Here is a 25,140-nt window from a genome sequence, read left to right as displayed (position 1 = left end):
AAAAGTCAGTGACCGAGTAAGGAGGGCATTAGTGAGAGAAGCAATCAAGAGAAAAAGGGTAACTCTGATCGAGCTGGAGAGATCAGATGGAAAAAGATGTTGACATGGTTGCCTGTATACTCAACAATGCTGGATTTTAAAGAAGAGCGGCATGCCATAGGAAATCCCATTTGGAAGCTGCCCAAAGGCATGTTAGAAGGTTCACCTGAATGGTTCACTTGAGTGGTTCAAAACCATATCCTAGGAGATTTGAGGCTATAATTGTAGCCAATGGTGCTTTTAATAAATACTGACCCAGATGAATACTTATGCAGCAAACCTATGTCTGCTTTTTGTTCAATTCAATCATGTTCAGTATCTTCAATATTTACTATTCAACAGTCTGCACTATTTTTAGGTCCCAAATAAGCACATTTGTGATATGATCATGTTAACTGGTTTGTTCAAAGGTCAGATTTCCCACATGCCTAATCATGTTGTGTTCAGACAACTTGACGAATTTGATTTGATCTAAAATTTATCATAAGGTTTTGCACAAACTCGGACTTGTGGAGTCCATGCCAGCTCGAGTGCACACTGTCATTACAACAATATCAAATACTGAGAATCTCTGAAATTCATGTCAATATTTCAAAGATTCTACTTTTCACTCAAGTTGTTGTTTATAATATAATTTGTAATGCAAATTGTTGTATTAAAATAAAAAAGCGTTTTCACCAGGCATAGGTCGTACTCATCCTCCGGCCATCCCCATGCAACTGCTTGAAGAGTTCCATGAAGGCCTCTGGATTGTCCATCCTGGTCTCATTTATAGGTTAGGGAGACCCAAGATGAATCCCCTACTCCACTCAAGAAGAGATCCAGGTGATTCTCACCACCATGGCAGTTATCTGATGCAACAGAACCACAGTTAAGTATGTAACTAGCGATTTCTGTCTTCAGTTCTTCTGTTGATTGTGAGCCATCACCTGAGATGCCTCAACTGTAACATGTACCTATGGCTTAACATAACCACTGGTAATTGGTGGAATATAAGACAGCACAAAGCCTAGAACTATGTGTGTGTGTGAGTGTGGAAGAGAGAGTGTTAGTGAGATGGAGAGAGAAAGAGAGAAGCAAGTGTAATAGCAACACTAGTATGCCACTTTATCTACTTCAACAAATCAATGAAACTCCATCAGACATTTTAACAGCTGGTCTAAAGTACTAGCTGTGCAATGGATACCTTCTAACTCTAGTTACAGAGCTTGTGAGGGACACTAAGCCCCACCAACTGTGCATAAGATCATCTTGTAGATGGAGAAATAGTTATTGCCACATTATGGTTCTTCCCAATATGGAAGGTGTAACAATGCAGCAATGGCAATTTAGATCAAACCAAGTGATCTGTTGCTCAAAGCACTGTTACTACTTACAGCACCTCGCATCATCTGCAGATTGATTCATTTCCCTCGTAAAGAAATAATAAACAAGGACTCATGGTAGTAACTGATAGAGCCCATATTAAAATTATAGTCCTTGGGGTATAAAAATGTTAGGTGATGAATATAAAACTACATAAGCGACTTGGGTCATAATCAAAATTTACTTTGACAACTGTGGTCACTTTGACAACTATGGTAAGTCAAATAACCATTCTATTTACAACCACGAAGAGCAGAAAGCATCTCAAAATGCACATGTCGATCCTTGAGTCAGCTGGGCCACAACAACAGAAGACCAAATCAGGTTCCACTCCTGTCAGCCAAAAACCGGGGAATATGAGGCTACGGTGGGCACAGGCTCAGGCTCACAGCTGAAGAGTGGAAACATACCAGGCGATGTGTTTCCAATTGGTCCATTGTCAGTGACCCAGCGCGCACCACAGCCTCCGATCCCTGTTCTTGGGTGCCCGGATTGGAACCTGGTGTGGTCTTCTGCTTGTGTAGCCCGTGTGCCATGTTTTGCATCCTGAGATACTCTATGATTTTATGCATTGCCCTGCTGCCACATGACAGGCTGAATGGATAACTGCATGAATGAGCATGGTCTCTATTAAAGTACAGATGTCATTAATATCTGCATCCCGTGCGCTGCTAATTGGCACCGTGTTTATTGCATTTATGAAGGATTTATGGCGGATTTGCGCGCCCACCTTTGAGTCATCGTGTGTGTGTGTGTGTGTGTGTGTGTGTGAGAGAGAGAGAGAGAGAGAGAGAGAGACTCTCAAAGTTCTCCGATCATCGTTGTCATAATGGGGTCTTTTGTTCAAGTGCTCGCCTGTATCCGTTTCACATTAATTAGCGCGGGCCCTGTAATGTCGCGCACAGTTAAATCGCATTTTTCTTTGGTATCAAATAAACCTAAACTAACATCTCACTGGGTTTATGGTGTTCTATGTTTGGTATTTGGTTCTGTTTCTTTCTCCTCCTGTCTGCGTTGGTTTAATGAAACAAACACGCTATGGGATATGGAGACCAGTTCTTTTTTTTTCTTCTTTTTTTTGCGTTTTCTGGAAGGTTACCTGAGCCATGTCGGCGTTGCGTGTCACACAAAGGCGATTCCATAAAGAACCATTGTCGGACTGACCAATGACCAGTGAAACGCGAAACCCCGCTTCCCCCTTGCTTTCCCATCAGACCCAAGGAAGAAAGAAAAGCTAAATAAGCCTCAGTTCATTTCCACTGGACCCACACGGAGCTGCGCAGAGGTGAAGAGTGCAAGCGAGTGCTGCCAAAAAAGCGCCTATATTCTTACATTCTGCAAGAGAATCTCACGCTCTGCGCCAGTTGGAAAGTGAAAATACGCGCATTTTACGCACGGCCGATAGGCTTCATAGTGTTTGTCGGTGAATGATGTTTTTTGGCACGCGCTCGTTCCTCCGCGTAACGCGCTTTAAATCGGATTTCAGTGCATTTTAAGCAGCTTGTCCCTTCTCAGCTTGTTCATTGGATGAATATCTGGCATCACTGGTTGCTCAGAAAGGCTGAAGTGGACTGAAACTCGACCTCCAGCTCCTAATCTGCAGATTTCCAGAGGGGTATATAGGTAGATTACAGCGAACACGAACCGGATGCTGGAAACGCGCTCTGAGGAACACCTGAGCAGACATCTCGTATCATTTGAATCAGCGCTGTTGGATTGCAGAGCAAAAATGCTGGAGCACAGCGGGCCCGATGTGAAGTTTGTGAACAAGTACTGTCCCAGTTCGTCCTCTTCGTCTTCAGCCTCCTCTTCCTCCTCGTCCTCAGCGCGCGAGATGAAGATTTTGGCCACGCTACGCGGCAGCCTGAGCCGGAAGTACCCGCAGAAGAACGGCGAGGTGCTGAGCGCGCAGTACGGCATCAACCTGCTGCTCGTGGGCCTCGCGCTCATGCTCGCGCTCGCGTACCAGGGACCGACCGTGACCGAGGAGACGGTGCTGGCTTTCCTCACCACGCTCATGCTCATGCAGGTGCTGTGGATGATCTGCTACGTGGCGCGCCTGGAGCGCAAGCGCAATGAGCCGCCGGAGAGAGACGCTGACGCGGCCACCAGCTGGATCCGAGGTACCCAGCTGCGCTTTACGTGCATTCAGATTCAGATTATTAATAGTAATAAAAGCCACAGAAAGACAGACAGACAGGTAGATGTGGCTGTCTGAAGTCAAACCCATAACCAAGGACTACAGGGGTACATCTTTTGTAGGTCTAGTGGTATGTACCTGTGCAGGTGTTGTACCTTTTAGTGTGTATCAATGGTCCTTAAAGTCCCATTACATACCTTTTTTTTTTTTTTTTTTTTTTAAACTATACATTCATAGTTTTAGGTGAAACCCGGACATACATAAGGTACAAAAGCTGTACCCTTGATAGTACCACCAAGGTAAAGTATAGTTTGGTACCTTTATATCTGAGAGTGTGCACATCCTGGCTGAGTTTGTGTGTCACATAACAGTAGCCTTGAAAGTATGAAGAGCCTTACCTGGATCACAGTGGAAAAACGTATGATTAAGCTACATAGTGATGAAAGAATATTACTGTGGATAAATGAACATGAATCGGAGACATTTAAAACATGTAAATACATCATGTGCACTCTGCTTGGCTCCTAGCTTGGCTCGAATGATACCAGGGCAAGAAGGGTAACCAAAATCAGCACAGGTGCTTTAGTCTCAGCATGGTCTGCTTGGCAGTGGACATAGTGATAACGCGGAGGATTGCGGGTAATTTGCCGAGCCAAGCCGTGACACACCTTATTGGGGAAAAGGGAATGGTCAGTGCAGATCAATCCAAAGTGATGAAACGTTTCTATCCTGATGGGAGTGGTCTCTTCTAGGATGACCCCACCTCCATCTACAGGGCAGGAGGACTCACTGAATGGTTTGATGAGGATGAAAATGTTAGCAATAAAAATGTGACACAATTGCGCACTTGGGGCATTAATGAAATATTCATTATTTAAATAAATAAGAATGTAAAAAAGAATTCAGTGCAAAAGTGTTAATTCAGCACTGTAAGACTTCATAGAAAGTGTTCATTTGGTTTATGTTAATATGCTATGCAATCATGTAAATATGCATAAGTTTTAATTTAAGTGTTTTTTTGGGTTTTTTTGTTTTTTTTACTACAGGTGGTCTGACTCTGCTTGCTCTGCTCTCACTCATCACAGATGCTTTCCGTGTTGGGAACTTTGTTGGTTATCAGGAGTGTGTGTCTCCCATACTTGGCGTCTACCCCGTCATACATGCACTTCACACAGTGTCACAGGTGAGAGTGTGTGGTGAGAGACCAGGGGCAGGGTCTCATGGTGCATTCAGATGGCTCATATGTGACTAGACAGGAGGGTAATGATTTAGGTAGCTAGCACATAGCTGTTAAGTTTTTCAAATGGACACTGTATAGGCACAGTGACAGTGGAAACAAAACAGAATTTTCAGGCAGACAGTATTGCACTGCTGTACTGAGGGAAAAGGATTCCATCGATGTGGTTAGCACGTTTGCCTCACACCTCCAAGGTTGGGGTTTGATTCATGCTGCCGTCTGTGTGCTTTGGGCGTTTCCTCCCCCAGTCCAAAGACATGCATTGTAATTGTCCATAGTGTGTGATTGTGCACTGTGCAATGGGTTGGCACCCCTTCCAGTGTTGTCCCTGCCTTGTGCCCCGAGTCCCCTGGGATATTCTCCTGGTTTCCCATGACCCTGTGTAGGGTAAGTGGTTCAGAAGTTGGGTGTAACGCGTTACAAAGTAACACGTAACAGTAATCTAATTACTTTTTCTGATAACACAGTAATGTAACATTTTACATTTAAAATTTATGTAATCTGACTACAGTTACTCATGACAATAATATTATGTTACTTGCGCGTTACAAATTTACTGTTAAGAAAAATGTTTTTAAATAAATCAATTAGTTTAAAAAAAAATTAGTTTTGCCCCTAAGATTTTTTCTTTTCCCTGAATAATTCTCCACTTGGAGCGCTTTGGCACTAATTAACTGAATGTCAGTAAAAGAAGACTTCCTAATTTTATATCTTCAGTGAACAGAGACGAGGCTAATCAGACAGGGTTTACAGGAATATATGGGAAAATACTCGTGTTGTATTGGCTGACAGGTCTCTCAATTCTGCCAAACGCTAGCTCACATAGTCAGTGTGAGGAAAAATGGATATACGCCGGTTTATTTATTTGTTTATTTATTTTAAACCAGTAAAGGGGAAACTGAAACAGTAACATCCTCTGATGCCGAGCAGGAAAACAAGGTGTGTAAATGAGTGTCTATTTTTCCAGTTTTCCAGAGTTCCAGTTTACGTGAACATGATATGAGCAGAGCATAAGGAAAGATAGCATACTATGCAACCCATACAATGATAGTTTAGTTGTGCCTCCCCTTGGCAAGTGACACCAAATGAGCCTAGTTAGAAAAGTTTTATATTCTATTGGTCTGGTAGTCCTACAAACAGCGACAACACCCGATGCAGGTTTTATGATAAATCCAACTTTTCCTGATCATGTCATACATTGATGTGTGATAAAATTATTGAAAGAACTATGAGTTTCACTTTGTAGTGTATTTTTGTAGGTTTGATAGGTTTTGAAAGTAATGTGAAAGTACAGTAATTAGTAATCTGATTAATTTTTACATACAGTAATCAGTAATGTCATCAGATTACAATTTTAAAGTAGTAATTAGTAGAGATGCACAATACTAAATTTCTCAGCCGATACCGATAGCCGATTATTCAGTGATATCGCCAGATACCGATAACCGATACCAATAGTTCTGCCTTTTATGCCTTCTTTTAAATGAATAATAATTAATTCCACAATTCTGAAAGAAATGCAAATAAAAACTTTATTGTCTCCATTTCAACAAGTTGTTTCACAGTAACTGGTCTCATAAACAGAAAACACATTACTCTAATTAACATTAACATGAACTAAATTCTGAAGATTAAAGTAAGATTTCTTAACTTATTGAATGTTATTAATTCATATTACCATTGACTGAATTCTAAAAAACCTCCTGTTAGGCTTCACACTCACTCACCACAAGCAAAAGCATTTCTACTTCATCACTGACATCAAACTGGTAATATATAATATAAACATTTTTATATATTAACATTAACTGGATATGAAATACACTACTCTACAAATATATTTTTCTGTGCAATGTATATTTTTTTGTGAACTCATCTTCATTTAAATCTTTCAGCAGTGTACTGGCACTTTACTTCAGCGCGAGCAGCTCACGCATTGTGGCAAAAAAAAAATTGACTCTATGCCAAAACTCTCACTTCACTGCTACTTACTTCCGGTGTAAAATTTTATCAGTGCAGAGCGTTCAGAGATTACAAACTGCAGTTTTGTCATCATTCCACTCAAGAGACATCTTGTTTACACACAGCACGAAATCGAAGTGTTTTCCCACTCTCTTTTGACTGACAGGATATAGTCAGCCCTGATCATCGGATGCTTTTAAATTATGGGCTGATGGTCGATATCATGAAAAATTGCCTTTATACGATACATCAGTGCATCTCTAGTAATTAGTAATCTGTAGTGGATTACCTTTTTTGAGTAACTTACCCAACACTGATCAGAAGATGGATGGTGTACCACAAGAGTTTATGTGTTTATGTGGAATGTTTTAGTAATATTATTAGGGGTCAACCTGAGGTGCATTTGAAACAATCAACTTAATCAACATTTTTAGTTTTCTTTCTTTCTTTCTTTACTTCTTTCTTTCCTTCTTTCTTTCCTGCAAAGTGACTAATGCAGGTTCTGTTTCATTCCTCCTGACCGCCAGCCAGATAGTTAGAGAAAATAAATACCAACGAAGTCATGTGGTGACGTGAGCTAAGCAGAGGTGATATAAGCCACTGCGGCTCAGCACTCCACATCTTTTGTGTTTCTTGCCTTCAGATTAAGTCGAAGATTTTTTCCCATCTCATCGTCAAGTGCAGCTTTCTCTGAGCAGCGAAAATTTATCCTCCCAAGCTATGACGATACGTTTGGCACTGCGCTGTCTGACTGATAACAACTTCTTTGTTTTCCGGATTGCTCACCACTGGTAAGTACAAGCTTTTTCCTTAGCATCACTGCTACGCATTGTCGAGCTACAGGGTTCGCACTACTGGCTCTCCTCAGGGTTGAAACTCAGAGGCTCTCCACTTTAGCAGCTATGACTTTCAACCCATGGTTCAAAGGGATGGGTTCTATTCCACATATTTTCTGGTTCCAAAACAGGATGGAGGTTTTCGTCCAATTTTGGATTTGAGGAGACTCAACAAGTTCTTAAAGAAGCTCCCCTTCAGCCTGACCTACATTCTTTGGTTGGTGACGAAGGGAGATCGGTTCACGAGTGTCGACCTGACGGAAGCATATTTTCACGTTCCTATTGCTGTGCATAACAGGAAATTCCTACGCTTCAGCTTCAGAAACCAGACTTCAAGGTCCTACCCTTTGGTCTTTCTCTAGCCCCTTGAGTGTTTACGAGGTGTATGAAGGCTGCCCTGTCACTCCTGTGATGCCAAGGGTTGCGGATTCTGCCGTACCTAGACGATTGTTTGCTTTGTGCTCAGACGAGGGACCAGGCTCTGCCTGATACCCAGCTGTTACTAGGCCACGTCGCCAAGTTGGGTCTCTTGGTGAACAGGGCAAAGAGCTCACTGTCTCCCATGCAATCCATCACGTTCATTGGGGTGACAATCGATTCATCCACAATGCGAGCCTCTCTGTCTCTGTCTCAGATGACAGACATCCTAAATATTCTTGACCAGTTTCATCTGGGGGCATCTCTCCAGTATGGGCTGTTATTGAGGCTGATCGGAATGCTGACATCGGCCACCTCTGTAATTCCTTTGGGACTGTGTCACCTGCTCCCCTGCAGGTGCAGAGCAACAGCTTTCTGCTGGACACAGTCTGTCAACGTCATTGACAGATCGTAGTGACTCGCAGTTGTGTGCATGTCCTCCGACAGTAGACTTCACCGGCCTTTTTGACAGCAGGCGTTCCATTGGGAATGTTCCCTCTCGGGAGGTGGTAACAACCGATGCATCTCTCAAGGGCTGGGGAGCATTTTGCAACTACAGGGGTGTCACTGGTGAATGGTCAATGGAGCAGTCTATGGATCACAACAATCTGCTGGAGATACATGCAGTTTTTCTGGCCCTGAGACAATTCCTCCTGGTGCTGACAGGCCGTCATGCACTTGGACAACACTTTGACGGTTTTCAATCTGAATCACCAAGGGGGCACGAGGTCAGAAAGCTTGCTACAGCTCACTCACAATATCTCTCCCACGGTTTGCATCACCGAAGGTTGTTTATCTGGCAGAGATAGCCAATCAGGCTGCAGATGCTCCGTCCAGAAATTGGCCTCATCCGAGTGAGTGGAGGCTGCACCCGGATGTCGTTCAGAACATTTGGCAGGAGTTCAGTGTTGCAGAAGTGGATCTATTCGCTTCAGAGAACACAGCTCATTGCCTGTTGTGGTTTGCCCAGATGGAAAATTCCAGTCCACTGGGGCAGGACGCGCTGTCACATGATTGGCCAGATTGTCTCCTGTATGCCTTTCCTCCGATTCCTCTGCTGTGGGAGACACTTCACAGAATTGCTCCATGCAGGCACAGGGTGCTTTTGATTGCACCACGGTGGCTGTCCAGACCATGGTTTCCCTTGCTCCTAACCTTGCTGAGGGACAGACCAAGGCAGCTTCTCCTCAGGAGAGATCTATTGTCTCAGCTGGATGGCTGCATTTGGCATCCAAACCCGGCCTGCCTATAGTTATGGATCTGGCCTCTGGTGCTGACTCCCTCTTAGCAAACTGTGAGCCTTCGGTCGTTCACACTGTTCTCAACATGAGCGCTGCTTCCACATGAGCAATTTATGCCTATCGATGGAAGTCTTTTTGTATGTGGTGCAAGACTCGTGGGTTTGACCCTGAACGATGTGCGGTCTCTGTAGTTTTGGGTTTCCTACAAGGTCTTTTGGACAGTGGTAGGGCAGCCTCCACCTTAAAGGTTTATGTGGCGGCTATCTCTGAACACCATTCACCTGTGGATGGCTCGTCTTTGGGCTCCCATAACCTGGTTTGCAGTTTCTTAAAGGGTGCGAGGCACCTCAGTCCGGCTTATTCTCCCAGTTCTCCAGTGTGGAGACCAGTTTACCTTTTGTTTTGGAGTCCCTTTGCCAATCCCCATTTGAACCATTGGAGGGGCAGGTCTTAAATGGAAGTCAGTGAAGGCAGCTTTTCTTCTGGCTGTGGCATCTACAAAAAGGGTCGGTGAGCTTCACGCTCTGTCCATAAGTCAGTCCTGCATGAGATGGGTACCGGAGTTGTCCTCTGGCCCAATCTAGCGTTCTTTCCTAAAGTGCTCCTCCACCAGTTCATTAATCGAGCTGTGTTCTTTCCAGCCGACGGGCCTTGAGCAGTGTTCTCTGCTCCTGTGCCCCGTACGGGCCTTGAGGTGCTATGTAGAGGCTATGCGCAGTTAAGACAGTCAGAACAATAGTCTGTTTGTTATGGTGGTGTTAAGAAGGGTGCCTCTTTGTCTAAACAGAGGCTGTCATGGTGAGTAGTTGAGGTTATTGCCTTAGCATACAAGCAGCCCCAACAAACCATGCCCAGGTCTGTCAGTTGCCACTCCCCCAGGGCTGTTTCATCTTCGTGAGCTGCCTTCAGGGGTGTCTCTCTTAGTGACATCTGTGCTGCGGCGACATGGTCTTCTCCCTGTACCATTGCGAGATTCTATAATGTCAACATTGCTTCATCCCAGGATGTGGCCTCGGCTGTACTTTGCCAGTGATCCCTGCTCTTTTCTGGTGAGTTACTCCTTGTGACTTTTCTGGTATGAGTCATCCACTACCGTTTCTGGTGGTCAGGAAGAATGAAACGGAATGCTGGTTAGGTATGTAACCATGGTTCTGTGAATTCTGAATGACCACCCGAGTTGCTGGTCACTCAGAGTGTGCAAGAAGACACTCCGAGGTGGAGTACTGAGCTGCAGTGGCTTATATCACCTCCGCTCAGCTCACGTCACCACGTAACTTTATTGGTATTTATTTTCTCGACCTATCTGGTTAGCGCTGCGATCATCCATTACTGTTGCACCATCTCTGGCGGTCATCCGGATTTCATTTCACAGAAATACGGATACATTCGTAACCAGTGTTTTATTTCACTGCAGATATCTGTGCGATTAGTTACTGGCACACAGTGGCTGTGGTGTTGCCCAACTGAACCATTCATCTGCTTGATGCGAGTTTTATAACACTATAAGCACATGAAATCTGGCTCAAATAGCCCTTTTCCACTGGGGCTGGAACCATAGCTGGAGTCCAATCTCAAACCGGGCTGCACTTTTCCACACAAAAAAACCGGGTGCCTAATTCCTGTTGCCGAACCGGCCCTGCAACCTTGCTAGTCTTGAACAAGGGCACCGGTGACGTCAGTATGCGGAGCTTTCACTACAGACCGCAGTTTGAAAGACGGCATTTTTTTGAGTTGCGGTAAACATTAGAAACCAAGATTAAATATTTTGGTTCAACAGTGGTCGGCAGAAGAGACCAATGCTCTCCTTGCCAACTGGTCGACGATAGAAATTCAAGACAAATTGGAAGGTAGCATCAGAAAAAAAAGCGCATATATGAGGAGATAGCAGGGGAAATGGCCACCTTAGGTTTTAGCCGGTCCGCTAAATCAAGTGGTCGACAAATAAAAAAAACTTCAAAAGGAATACAGGGACCAAAGAAGAGAGGTGAACAGAAGCAGCAGTGGACGGAGCAAAATGATAAATTTTGATGTCATGGACTCAAAATTAGTTCTGGGACATTAGCCTCATCACATACACAGAGGAGCAGAAGAGCAGGTAATGGCATTGCATTGCACAACAAACTTATTATCCAAGGATATGCCTATATGTGTTATCATGACAATAGTTCCCTTTACAGTGTATTAAAAATTTTTACTGTTCTCTTACACAGAAAAAAGTAACCGTGACAGTAACCAGGACCTGCTGGAATATTTTCAAGCTGCAGATTGCACAAGCAACAAAAGTTGTTCAATGTGTGTGTGTGTATGTGTGTGTGTGTGCTTGTTCAAAGAATGACACTTAAACCTCATATTCACTTTTTAATCACAGTTTTTTTATTGTACATATTGACATTTAATTGAATAAATCACGTTCTGTCTTGTTTCTTCACATTATATTCAAAACTAGCTACTACAAATTAACATATTAAGAACATTTATTTGGTGAATAAATCTATCACCTCCAAAACGACTATTATGAATACCAATTAGTATATTAAGAACATTGTTCATCCTGCCTACTGAAATAGTGCAATAATTCTGGATAAACTGCGTCGGATTAAATCCTGGAACGACGGTATCCCACCAGTGGCACGCTCGAGGATATACCCACACGACAGCCAAGCGTCTTGCCCTCATCCACAGAGCTAGCTGTAAAAAATTATTTTGTGTGATTATTATTATTATTATTATTACAGTGTATAACAAAAGCTCATCGAAACGTTAAATGTAAAATATATAAAATATTAGTGTATATTTACTTTTCTCTGTGCACATTTTCGTGCCTTGTGAGAAACTGCACTAACTCCTTGCAGACCCAGACGAACCAAACGGTCGAAAGTTTGTAAGTTTGTAAAACTAAAAACAGAGATTTGACATTTGCAGCATACGGTGCTATGTTTGTGTCTGTTGCGTAACTTCCACATTGTTGATGACGTAGTGTGTTCAGCTTGCTTTAGTGGAAACGCGAGCCGGTTCTGAGCGAGCACCGGCTCCGGCTCCGCCACCAGCCCCGGTGGAAAAGCGGCAATACTGATTCATGAGCATGGTCAAGAGTCCATTCAATTTCCAGTTTTTCTTTGTAATGAGCTCTCATGAGTTTTTCAGCTGATTTTCATTAATGATGTTAGCTAACTCGCATGCAACTAACAAGTCATACTGATTTGCTGCTGTGAGAAAGTTCAAGTGCCTCCTCTGTCCTGTTTTTCTCCTCCACATAAGTGCTGGTGCAACTGCTCCTTTAACCTTGGAAACTGCAGATCTGTTGAAGCAACATGAAACTTCATAAAATTGAAAAATAATAATAATACATTTGTTCATGGTTCCAAATCAGCTCCAGCTGATGACGATGATGTTGAAAAGATGGCTTTGTGTGTGTGATGTGTGTGATCTGATGATTGTGATGTTTTTCTTTCTCATTTTGCAGGTTCATTTTCTCTGGTTTCACGTTAAAGATGTCATAAAGCGTTACGAAACATTTGAAAGGTAAATTTGTGTGTGGCCATGTATTTTCACACTAGAATTGATGCGATTTGTGCTATATCTTCTAGTACATTTACTAGTACAATAGTTGCGAGTTCAAATCCCTTGTCCTGTTGGGACTCTTAACCCTCGACTGCTCAGTTGTACACTGTCTCAAGTGTAAGTCGCTTTTGGATACAAGCATCAGCCAAATGAATTAAATGTAAATGTGTCTTAGGTTTGGCGTGATTCATGCTGTATTCACTAACCTGTTGGTTTGGAGTAACGGAGTGATGACTGAAGCCGAACATGCTCTTAATGACCACAAGAGACGATTATCAGCAGTCGGATACTTCAATTTTACTGTTGGGGGTAAAGTTAACACACACACATACTGAATGCCAACCCTCCTCTCCATCTTATCTTGCTGTTACAGTAGCTGGTACTACACATGCCTAGTTGTATCTTTATAGTTCTATCTTTTCCTCTTTCTCTCTGTCTCTCTATCTCATGCTCTGTCTATAATTTCATGCCTAGTAATAGTTCAGTAAAGTGTTTTATCTTTCTGTCTCTCTCTTTCTGTCTCTCTCTTGCAGAGGGCAATCAGCCTAACTGTAATTGTACGACCAGTGCGTGTTCGATGTTCAGCAGCGGTCTGTACTATCTCTGTCCCTTCAACATTGAGTACCACATCTTAGTCTCCGTGCTGCTCTTCGTCATGTGGAAAAATGTTGGCCGCACCCTCGAGCGACGCACCAATCAGAAGCCAGCATCGTCAGCACCATTGCTAACAGGCTCAGGAGACGGACCTTTCCTGCTGCTCGGCTCAGCCCTTGGGCTCTTGGCACTTGCCAGTGCCATCACAGTGCTCGTCATCTACATCATCCACGTGGAGGAGTCACTGGAGGCACGCCATGCAGCCATCTCCATGTTCTACTGGTTTGGAATCATCATTTTGGCATGCATGAGTGTCGCCGGTGCTGTCGGATTGGTCATCTATCGGCTTGAGGATTGTCCCATGGACACGGCGCCAAATCCAGCCAGGACGCTTGATTCTAAGCTGCTGCTCGGTTCTTCCATTGGCTCCTGGCTTGTCTGCTGGTGCAGTGTCATCGCAGTGGGTGGGGCCACAAATTCACCCACCTACCGATGGGCCAATTTAGGATACGCCATACTTTTAGTTTTGGAGAAATGCGTGCAGAATCTGTTCGTCGTTGAGTCGCTTTACAGGAGACGATGTGAGCCTGAAGAACAGCCTGCCCTTTGCACCACCCATAACTCCATCCTAAGCCCTAGCCAAGGAAATGAGAAAATCTTTGCTGTGTATGATGGTATCATTAACCATGGGTACGAGTCACCAGATAAACACTGTGAGAATGAAAAGCAAACTTACGGCGGGCACAACGGGAATGTGTCGCATTCTCTTGGACACGGAATGCCAGAGACGCCCAACAGACAGAAGCAGGTCCTGAAAAACATCGCCATCTTCCTGTTTATGTGCAACATTTCGGTAAGGGTCTTCATTAATGCCTGTGTTAAAATTACCATTGCTATTTCACTACCAGTAATTGTTAAGCCTTTGAAATAAGATCTTAATTTTTTGTGCTGTGTTTCTGTGTGTGTGTTTGTGTGTGTATGCATGGTATATAGCTCTGGATCCTACCTGCATTTGGATGCCGGCCACAGTTTGATAACGGTTTGGAGGAAGCATCGTTCGGATTCCCCATCTGGAGCACGGTGCTGAATTTCGCCCTTCCTATGAGCCTCTTCTACCGCATGCACTCTGTTGCCGTTCTCTTCGAAGTTTTCCGGAAAATTTAGGTTCCACTTCTGTACCTGCGTGGTGTTTCTTTTGCACACGGTAATGATGATTCGCTCCATCAAGTTCTCAGAACCAGGGTTACCTTCATTTTTAACACTCTTGTTTCCACAAAAAAGGAGGAAAAAAAATACCCTTTTCTTCTCAATTTTGATTGCACACAAGAAAGAGCGATCGGAGCTTATTGCTACAAGACAGAAATAAATGCTCTTTTGGCTTTTCTCCTCTGTGATTAGATCAAATCAAGAGATCTCATCCCTCTGTCCACTAGGGGTTGCACAACTCGAATACGAATTCAAAAAAGTAGTTAACTAGTTGTCTTTTCCATAGTTAAAGCAACAAATGATTCATAACCTCGCTACTTTATTAGTGAACTTAAATGCTGATTTAAAAAAATAGCAAAGAAGCATCAAAACTTCATTTAACAGCTGTGTACAGGCTAAAAATGACATTTATAGCTTCAATTTATTTAGGCTACGCTTATATACAAAAATAAACAAATCAGTGCAATAAATGTGCCAAATAATAAATCTGTGTATCATATTTCAATTACAATGTTTTACAACCATTAGAGACTTAAAGATAGAACACTTAACTAGCTGCGTGTATCGTGACAATCCTGACATGTGAGTGGGGGTCAGATACATGCAGAATAAAGAAAAGCCACATTGATTAAGGTGTTTGATCATGGCGTGGTGCTCATGCAGTGCTGAGCAATGTCTTAACCACGTCCGGGGTACACTGGAGTAGATTTTTGCATCGAGACTCGGATCATGCTGGACCCAACAAAAACGTTGTAGAAGTGTGCAGGTTTTATTTTCTTCACATATGAACCTCATGGGTCAAAGATAGGGCTTCATCCTTCATCTACAGTAACTGCTTCATCCTATAAAATAAAATATTTATATTTTGACAAGTAGCCTACTAGCACTAACTAAGTTCAACAATAATAACTGCGGAAGTGGGCGGAATTGGTCAGCATTCCCAATGAAGAAGTCCCACATACTGTACACCTCTAAACTGGGTTTCACTCATTCGTTTATTCATGTACCTTTTACATGATATTTTTGGAAATACTAACTTCATTAGAAAATGTCATGGGTGCATACAAACAACCACAATAGGATAGAGAGTGGTCAGAATTCGGGTGGGCCCTTAAAAAACAGTCCTGCACACTGCTCTACGTTTAACCATGAAATTGATTCGAAAGTGATAATGTCCCAAAAATTCAAAGAAAATAATAATAATAATAATAATAATAATAATAGCAATCATAATAAAAGATTTTTCTCAGCATAGTCTTCCACAATGTTGACTAGTAGTAGTCAACTATGCAACCCAACCTGTCTACTGTTTGGATGGGAAGCACAGCTCTTGGTTTCTACACAGCTCTTGGCTTCTTCTCTCTCCTGTGATTGGATGAACTTGTTTAAAATGATGTCCGTGACTGGACAAAAAGCATAACTATTGGCTTTCTTGCTACTGTAATTTGATTTCTCTTTACTATGATTAAACAGAATGCCATCTTCACCTTCCCCTTATGAATAGACAAAAAAAAGAACAGCTATTGTTTTTCTTTTCATTATGATTAGACAAAAGCAAGAGCTTGCTTTCTCTCCATAGTAACTATACCAAAAAGGAAGATTCAAAGATATTTTTTCGATTTCTCTGCACTGCATTGTGATTGAACTGAAAGGTGACATCTTGACCTTTACTTCTTTTGGACACAAGACAAGCCTTTGACCCTTCTGCCTAATATAATAAGATGGAAGACAAACATTTGACTGGATGGAAAGAAAAGCTTTCTGCTTTTATCCCTTTGTGTTTAGACAGAATGAATAGCATGTTGTTTTTCCTCCTCGTTCTGAAGAGACAACGAGAGGAATTCTGAATTTCTCAAATGGATGAGATGGCTACAGGAACGGTCGCACCCTCCGTGAGCTGATGTTTCACGCATTGAGCACTTTCAAGAGACTCGTACACACTCTGTAACACACTCCTCAAACACTTCTCAACTCCACAGGTGCTCTTATTTTCTCCCAGAGCGTGTTTGTTGGTGCTAACTCTAACACGCAAAACACCGGGTTCAGGTTAGCAATAACCAGCGAAAGACAGCAGATATGACTGTGGGCAAAAAAAAAAATAAAATAAAAAATATAAAAGAATGAGTTTATTAATGACCACCACAGTGAGCAGGGCTGGAGGATCATCTACTGTATTTTGATGTTTTGAATGAGGACATATCAGGTCTATAATCTTAACTGGGATGAATTGATCTGATTATATGGTTAATATATATTGATATTGGTTAACCCCTTAAACTCCCAGCTCATCAGTGATTTATTCGTACTAAAGCATATTACTCATAAAATATGACGAATTATTCAGCCACTGTAGAGAAACTATTAGGAAGGAAATGTAGCAGGGTTAGGCTGGGTTTTTCAGGGAGTGTAATGGGTTCATTTCTTCCAAATTTCTGGTGCTGTTTAATTTTTTTTTTTTTTTTTGACCTTTTAAGAAATCACTTGAATCACTTGAATGATCTGTTCTCATTACTTGTACCTGAAAGAAACTTTACTTGTATTTTATTGATACAAAGCAAAAAGTTACAGTGCCATCTGTATGATGTATTGGCTGTGTTCCTCAAGAGATCCACAGCTATCCTTTAAAAAAACAACAGAAATTCATATTTGATGTGAAAAACAGAGACTCTCTCATTAGAACTTCTATTTCAGAACCCAGGTAATGTCTTTCTGTAAAAACTAAAAAACTAAAAACACTGTGATGACTTCTTTGGGAATCATACACAGTGTGATGGATCATGTTCTCTTGTGCGTCTCGGTGCCAGTGATGTTGAAGACTTGAATTTCTCTGAGAGATCACAGCCATGCACATACCACTATACTGATTTTTTGTTGTTGTTGTTTAATGTGTGAAGCTTTAAGGTGTTATTTGGTTTCCATGAGTGTTTCTGCAAACCTGTCAGAGTATGTTTCATTTGTACATCAGAAAAAGCACCAGTGCTTTGTTTCTAATCATTTAGGTTTTGCTCTACAATTAGCCAAAGTTACATAGTACTTAAGATATGTTTTTTTATATTTCTTTATATTCTAATATTCCAATTTTATTACACAAGATTTAGTTTGGCCTGGGTTTCTTTTTTTTTTTTTTTTTTGGGATAATATTGGTATAACTGTGCACAGTTTCAACTTAATTTTGACTAAGTTTCAGTCTGGGATTTGATTTGATACAAAGTTTAATTTAGGATGAGTTTTAGTTAAGACTATGATTCAGCATGATTCATTTTGGAAATTTTGGACTCTCCTTGTTCTGTCTCATGCATACATTTCTAAGTATGGAAATAATACTGAGCAATAATAAATAAAACATGAAATGAAATCATAATTTGCCTTTGCGTTTAAAAATGATTCTCTTAGGTATGATTTTTGTTTTTTTTGCAGGTAAAATACTAGAATGCCTTGAAGATATTTTTTTTTTATTTTGAAACGTGATCTATTACTGTTGTCCATTATCTAACAAAATAGAAATTCATCTCTGTAAGATAATCGTTATATAGATAGATAGATAGATAGATAGATAGATAGATAGATGGACAGATAGACAGATGGCCAACGATTCACTTTGAGACAGGATTTCATTTCCTTCGGGGGATTAGATTCAGTTTATGATGGGATTTAGTTTAAGTAAGCCTTAAAGAGAGTTAATAGTAATCTGGTGCAGAACATTTTCTTCTTTACTTTTATTCAAAGATCTCTATACACAGACATTTTATCCAGGCTATGCCAGAGCAGAAACAATGCTTATAGTGGTTTAGTTCTTCTTTTATGGCTCTTGTTGCAGCGCTCACATTGCGATTTGGCCCAAAGTAAAAAGATCTGTTCTAGATCTGTTTTGTTTATTGTAAACCCCTATTGTTAATTATTTAGTAAAGCATGCAGATTTTTTTAGTGTGTGTGTGTGTGTGTGTGTGTGTGTGTGTGTGTGTGTGTGCGTGCATGCGTGTGCGTGCGTGCGTGTATGTACATGTGAGTCTCCAACAACTTCTTTAGAAGAGTTTTTTCCACCTCATTTAACAGAAAAAATTTTTTTGCATTCACAAAGACATTTTCCATCCTAATGCTGCATTTGCTGCATCAGTTGTGCCAGTAAAAGAACAATTAAATAAAGTGTACCTTTTTCTGGGTACCCCAAATATTTTCATTCATCCAATATGTGTTTGCTTTTTTGGTTAGTTATTTTGTTCTGGCTCGGTACATTAGCACATCTTTTCTGTAAATGCATATCCAAATTTTGAAATACACACTTCAAATGATATGGTTAATCTCTGCAATCTTATTTACACTTTTTTAAAAATATATATATATATTTTTGTTTGTTTGTTTGTTTTGTTTTGTTTTTAGCTATAGTAGTCTCAGACCTCCAGTGAAAAATTAAAAAGCAAACATTAGAGACCTAGCATATCTTTGGCTAAAGCCATATAACCCTACAGTTCTTGCCAGGTTTCCCACTGAAGCTAAGTAGAGTTGAGCCTGGCCAGAACCTGGATGGGAGACCTCCTGGGGAAAATTAGGTTGCTGCTGGAAGTGGTATAAGTGAGGCCAGCAGGTGGTGCTCACCTTGTGGTCTGTTTGGGTCCTAAAGCCCCAGTATAGTGACAGGGACACAAAACAGCAATGTCTTTTGGATGAGACGTTAAACGGAGGTCCTGATTCTCTGTCGTCATTAAAAATCCCAGGACACTTCTCGTAGGGGTATAACCCCGGTGTCCTAGCGAAATTCCCCCATTGGCCCTTATCTATCATGGCCCCATAATAATCTCCATCCCTGAATTGGCTACATCACTCTCCTCACCACCAACAGCTGGTGTGTGGTGGGCGTTCTGGCACCCTGGGCACACCGCATCATCCAGGTGGGTGCTACACACTGGTGGTCGTTGAGGAGATTTCCCCCCATACAATGTAAAGCGCTTTGAGTGCTTTGAACGCTATATAAATTTAAGGAATTTTTATAATTATTATATTTTCTGATACATCTGTACAGTTTACATGGCACAACAGAAAATAACATATCATCAATATGTTTGTTTCAATTGACGTTGAATGTGTATTTTGTATTGTCTGGGATTATGTTCATTATATCTCCAAGTTTGAGTTCTTTTTGGATGATGTACTCAAAAAGTTAACCCAGTCTTATCTCCCTAATTACTATACCCACTGAAAGCAAGTTCATTTATTGCCAGAAACTGAACTCGCCAAAGCTTTTTGCATAGTATCTATTATTGTCTATTTGACTGAGTGATGTGCGATATTTTCACCAGTAGTCAGTATACATTCATACTCTTGCCAAGCAAACATTGGCTGCACACGAGAGACACTAGGATACATCCGGAGCAAGCACATGTTTCCAATACGTGTACACACAATTGGTGAATATGTCCACTCTATAGCCAGTAATGTGATCTATACAGTAATTTAGCTATACTGGGATAAGCCATCATTATTTAAGCAGAGGTGGACTGAGTACCGAGAAATTATACTTAAGGGAATGTATAGATAATTTCTCAAAATGTTCATTAAAACTGGAAGTATCCAGTTGTATATGGTGTTTTACTATCAAAAAACTTTTTTTTTTTTTTGCCATTTTCTCATCATTTCATCTTTGTGAGCTTTGCCTTTTATGGGTTTTGAGTTTTGTGGGCATCACCATATGCAAATCTGTGCTGTGCCGTGAATGCACCTGGTAATTTATGGGTGATTGGCATTCATTATCATACTCAAATGACTACTAAGAAAATCAAAACATTTGTAAATCCGGCAGAATTTTTTTGTTTGGTTTGGCTTACACAAAGATTTACCCAACTTTACTAAAAGACTGATAAATGATTCCCAATAGGTTTAGAAACAGGGTAAATGTATTTATTGCAAATCAATTGTATTCAAATACCATAGTGGAGCTGGTGGTGTAAAATTATTTGAGTGCAGAATGTGACCTACAGAGTGGTCTAATGAAAATAGGTTAGATAAAAAGTGCTGTAAATAAGTTTTATGTGAAAATTGTTTTTCTATGAGATAAACAGGCTGAGTCAGAACTTGCTCCTAACCCACTCATAATGGGGCTCTACTGAGTGTAAACCCCAAGATCAGGTCTTCATGTGTATAGTGAGAACGAGCAGCTGGAGCTGGCGGATACGGGAACCCCTTAATTACATACTTGTTACTTGATTATTACTCACCAACCCTGTAAATACGAACACACAGTACTGATCTAAAAGGATTTTATTACAGTTATAAAGGGCAGTCCTTTAGAAACGACAAAGCAGCAAAGTACACAACTGTCTGATTAAAAGCCTGATGAACTCAAAACTAGATGTTTTAGAGCTTTTTCTACGAGTCTCTTTGTGCTGCAGGCATAATAATAATAATAAGACAGTAATAAGATAGTATATAAAAATGTTTAACTGAATGCTGTTGTCTGTGTGGGAAATGTGTCAAGCCCTTCAACACTCCGTCTTCCTGTTTCAAAAAGAAATACATCAATGTGCAGAATAAAAATCCCAGCACTCAAGCCATTTCATGGGCATTTTAATTGTACTTGGTGTAGCTTGTCAGTGATAACAGCCATTTCCAACTAAACATTTACATTTGATTTAATTGTAAAGTGAGATTAGTTGTGTCTGCTCGTCATGTCTGCTCTTGAGGAGCCACTGCTCCCTTCTTAAACTTGAACTTCCTCTTCTTTCTGTGACTGTGTGACATGTTTGATGCCTCTGCAGTGTCTGGTGTATGTGTAGCGTGTGTAGTATGTCCCATATGTGTCTGTTCCAGGTTTCCTCCTGGTGCACAGCGGACAGTAAACAGTCTTTCTTCCACCATTTCACTTCCTGCAGCCACTTCCACTTCACCAGCATGGCTTGTACACTCCACCCCCTCCAGTGTGGTCTCTTCCACCACATTAGAAGCGTCGTCCCTTTGTGTAGTGGGTGCAGTGATTGGCTGGCTGCTTGCTGGAAGTGGGCCTAAATTGTCTGCATGAGATCTGGAGAAGAGCTTTTCCATAAGCTTCTGCTTCTTCTTCAGCATTCTGAGGAGTACAGTGCATCATGGGAGTCCGAGGAGTTTAACTCACTAAAGGTTCACAGCCTCTCACTCACACACAAATTCAATTCTAAAGAATAGACTGCCGTTAATTAACAATGATGGGCCATATTCAGAGTTGGGAATTTGAGTCAAAAAGTTGTGTCAATATTTAAGCAGACCTGCTGTTTGGAGATGCTCTGACCCAGTCTTCTAGACATCACAATCTGGCCCTTGTCAAAGTCGCTCAGATACTAACTCTTGCCCATTTTTCGTGCTTCCAACACATCAAACTCAAGAACTGACTGTTCACTTGCTGCCTAATATAGCCCACCCCTTGACAGGAACCACTGAAATGAGATAATCAATGTTATTCACTTCACGCTCACAACTCAACTCTGAATACAACCCAAAGTTAGAAAGTAGTGTATGTTCGATATAAATTAGATCCCACAGAGAGGTTTTTAAAGGGCTTGCTTACTTGTCCTCTCCTCGTTGAGCAGAGCTTACACAGAATTCATTATGATGTGTGATGGCAAAAATTTACAGTGCTTAATATTTTCACTTGTGTGATGTTAATGATGCATCGACAAGACTACAAAGGAACACGAAACGAATAGGGAACGTAGAGCGCAGTAGCCAATGTCCTCACCTGTCAGTGTGCGCGTGAGAGCCAAGTGATGCGTGCTTGCTGATTACATCATTCCTCAGTCTGTCCACCAGATGGCAGCAGGGTCCTAACATCCGCCTACACGCAATACACAAATGCACAACACGCATAAGCATTAGTGTATGAGATTGGGAGTGTATTTGTGTGTGTGTGTGTGTGTGTGTTACCCTTCTTTAGGTGCAAGTGTTTGTATGAGTGATTGTAGGTCTCCTTCAGGATGTGTAGGCAGCAGGAGGCACAGGAGTTGCTGGAGAACTGGTTCTGAAACACCACTGAGTTTGACGAGCAGGGCAACAAGGAGAAGATCCTATACACACACACACACACACACACACACACTACAGAGTTTAACTAACACTACGGAATGGAAATCCTCCACCCACACACACTAGAGGTCGACCGATTGATCATTTTTTGCATCAGTACTGCTGGAACTATCGGTTAACAGCAAAAATCCACACTGTTTTTTCCTGTCCATTCTGGAGCAGCTGAGAATGGTCCGCTGTCATTATACAGTACAAGAGCGGCCTCTAGAGGTGAAATAAACACTATTACTGACAAATTTTGTTGTGTTATTTGAAGTGTTTTTGATTCTTTTTGGATGTCACTATTTTTAGTTGTTATATGGAGTATTATTTTTTGGTTCAGTTCAGTTACTTTTATTTTATTTATTAATAGTTTATATATATATATATATATATATATATATATATATATATATATATATATATATATATATATATATATATACACAGTATCTCACAAAAGTGAGTACACCCCTCACATTTTTGTAAATATTTGATTATATTTTTTCATGTTACAACACTGAAGAAATGACACTTTGCTACAATGTAATGTAGTGAGTGTACAGCTTGTATATCAGTGTAAATTTGCTGTCCCCTCAAAATAACTCAACACACGGCCATTAATGTCTAAGCCGCTGGCAACAAAAGTGAGTACACCCCTAACTGAAAATGTCCAAATTGGGCCCAAAGTGTCAATATTTTGTGTGGCCACCTTTATTTTCCAGCACTGCCTTAACTCTCTTGGGTATGGAGTTCACCAGAGCTTCACAGGTTGCCACTGGAGTCCTCTTCCACTCCTCCATGACAACATCACGGAGCTGGTGGATGTTCGAGAACTTGTGCTCCTCCACCTTCCGTTTGAGGATGTCCCACAAATGTTCAATAGGGTTTACTCCATCACCTTCACCCTCAGCTTCTTTAGCAAGGCAGTGGTCGTCTTGGAGGTGGGTTTGGGGTCGTTATCATGCTGGAATACTGCCCTGCGGCCCAGTCTCCGAAGGGAGGGGATCATGCTCTGCTTCAGTATGTCACAGTACATGTTGGCATTCATGGTTCCCTCAATGAACTGTAGCTCCTCAGTGCCGGCAGCACTCATGCAGCCCCAGACCATGACACTCCCACCACCATAATGCTTGACTGTAGGCAAGGCACACTTGTCTTTGTACTCCTCACCTGGTTGCAGCCCTACATGCTTGACACCATCTGAACCAAATAAGTTTACCTTGGTTCCAGTAATCCATGTCAGCAAACTGTTTGCAGGCTTTCTTGTGCATCATCTTTAGAAGAGGCTTTCTTCTGGGATGACAGCCATGCAGACCAATTTGATGCAGTGTGCAGTGTATGGTCTGAGCACTGACAGGCTGACCCCCCACCCCTTCAACCTCTGCAGCAATGCTGGCAGCACTCATACGTCTATTCATTGAGGGAACCATGAATGCCAACCTGTACTGTGACATACTGAATTAGAGCATGATCAATATGCAGTGTTCCAGCATGATAACGACCCCAAACACACCTCCAAGACGACCACTGCTTTGCTAAAGAAGCTGAGGGTGAAGGTGATGGACTGGCCAAGCATGTCTCCAGACCTAAATCCTATTGAGCATCTGTGGGGCATCCTCAAACGGAACGTGGTGGAGCACAAGGTCTCTAACATCCACCAGTACTCACTTTTGTGAGATACTATATATATATATATATATATATATATATATATATATATATATATATATATATATATATTTCATTTTAAAAAGTACAGTACATTTTCATGTTACAGTTAGTACTGTTCATTTTTGTAATAAAAGTTCAGCAATATTTTTCTTTTAGTATTATGTTTTCATTTCAGTATCATTTTATCAAGACTATCTGTTGATTAATCAGTTATCGGCAGATACTGCCCAACATTGTTATTGATATCGGTAAAATCCAATATCGGTCTAACCCTAATCCTAACCCTAACACACACACACACACACACACACACACACACACACACACACACACACACACACACATAAACGCAAATACATACACACTATTACCTGGTCAAAATGTGTGTAAAGCCTCTTCAGCTCCTGCTGTTCCCTCAGATCCTCCATCACCTGCTGCCTCCTGATCTCCATCCTTAACCTACACACACACACACACACACACACACACACACTTTGGGGGACTTCTTTTTCTAGAAAGTATTTTCCACACAACTTTAACTCCTTCCATGTCTGGTCTTACCTCTCAGTGAGGGTGTGTGTGAGCTGCCGTCTCTTGTAAAGTGCCTCCTGCAGGCACTCGGTGATCGTGCACTCTGTGTTTACATGGAACAACTCTTCCTCATCAGGAGTCAAGAGTTTATTGTGACCGAGCCCATCCATGGACCGCTCCCACTCAGACTCCTCCTTCTGCAATAGTAACTCCGCCTCCTCTAATGCCTGAACAGAGAAAATGCTAACTGGTAAATGGTCTGCACTTATATATTGCTTTGTAACCTTAGAGGTTCTACAAAGCACTTTACAC

General features: G+C 41.5%; 2 protein-coding genes across 2 annotated transcripts in view; one reads left to right on the top strand and one right to left on the bottom strand.

Annotated features, from left to right (window-relative positions):
• Positions 1-1,576: 1,576 nt before the first annotated feature.
• Positions 1,577-14,556, top strand: otop1 (otopetrin 1). Its single transcript, XM_053649623.1, has 6 exons — positions 1,577-3,527; positions 4,591-4,727; positions 12,701-12,759; positions 12,974-13,107; positions 13,332-14,245; positions 14,386-14,556. Exons 1-6 carry the CDS (start codon positions 3,053-3,055, stop codon positions 14,554-14,556), a joined length of 1,890 nt encoding a protein of 629 aa, XP_053505598.1. The 5' UTR covers positions 1,577-3,052.
• Positions 14,557-20,686: 6,130 nt separating this feature from the next.
• The window catches only part of LOC128616794 (limbin-like), a 17,381-nt gene continuing 12,927 nt past the window's right edge, over positions 20,687-25,140 (bottom strand). The window contains exons 18-22 of the mRNA XM_053639601.1: positions 24,859-25,055; positions 24,669-24,756; positions 22,486-22,625; positions 22,301-22,396; positions 20,687-21,655 (exon numbers count right to left, since the gene is read on the bottom strand). Coding sequence (XP_053495576.1) covers positions 21,256-21,655; positions 22,301-22,396; positions 22,486-22,625; positions 24,669-24,756; positions 24,859-25,055 — 921 coding nt within the window. The 3' untranslated portion in view covers positions 20,687-21,255. The remainder of the gene's footprint in view (positions 21,656-22,300; positions 22,397-22,485; positions 22,626-24,668; positions 24,757-24,858; positions 25,056-25,140) is intronic.

Source organism: Ictalurus furcatus, chromosome 2 (genome assembly GCF_023375685.1).
Source record: "Ictalurus furcatus strain D&B chromosome 2, Billie_1.0, whole genome shotgun sequence".
Classification (NCBI taxonomy): domain Eukaryota; kingdom Metazoa; phylum Chordata; class Actinopteri; order Siluriformes; family Ictaluridae; genus Ictalurus; species Ictalurus furcatus.
The sequence above is the reverse complement of the archived record's forward strand: the minus strand, read 5'-3'. Positions and strand labels throughout refer to the sequence as shown.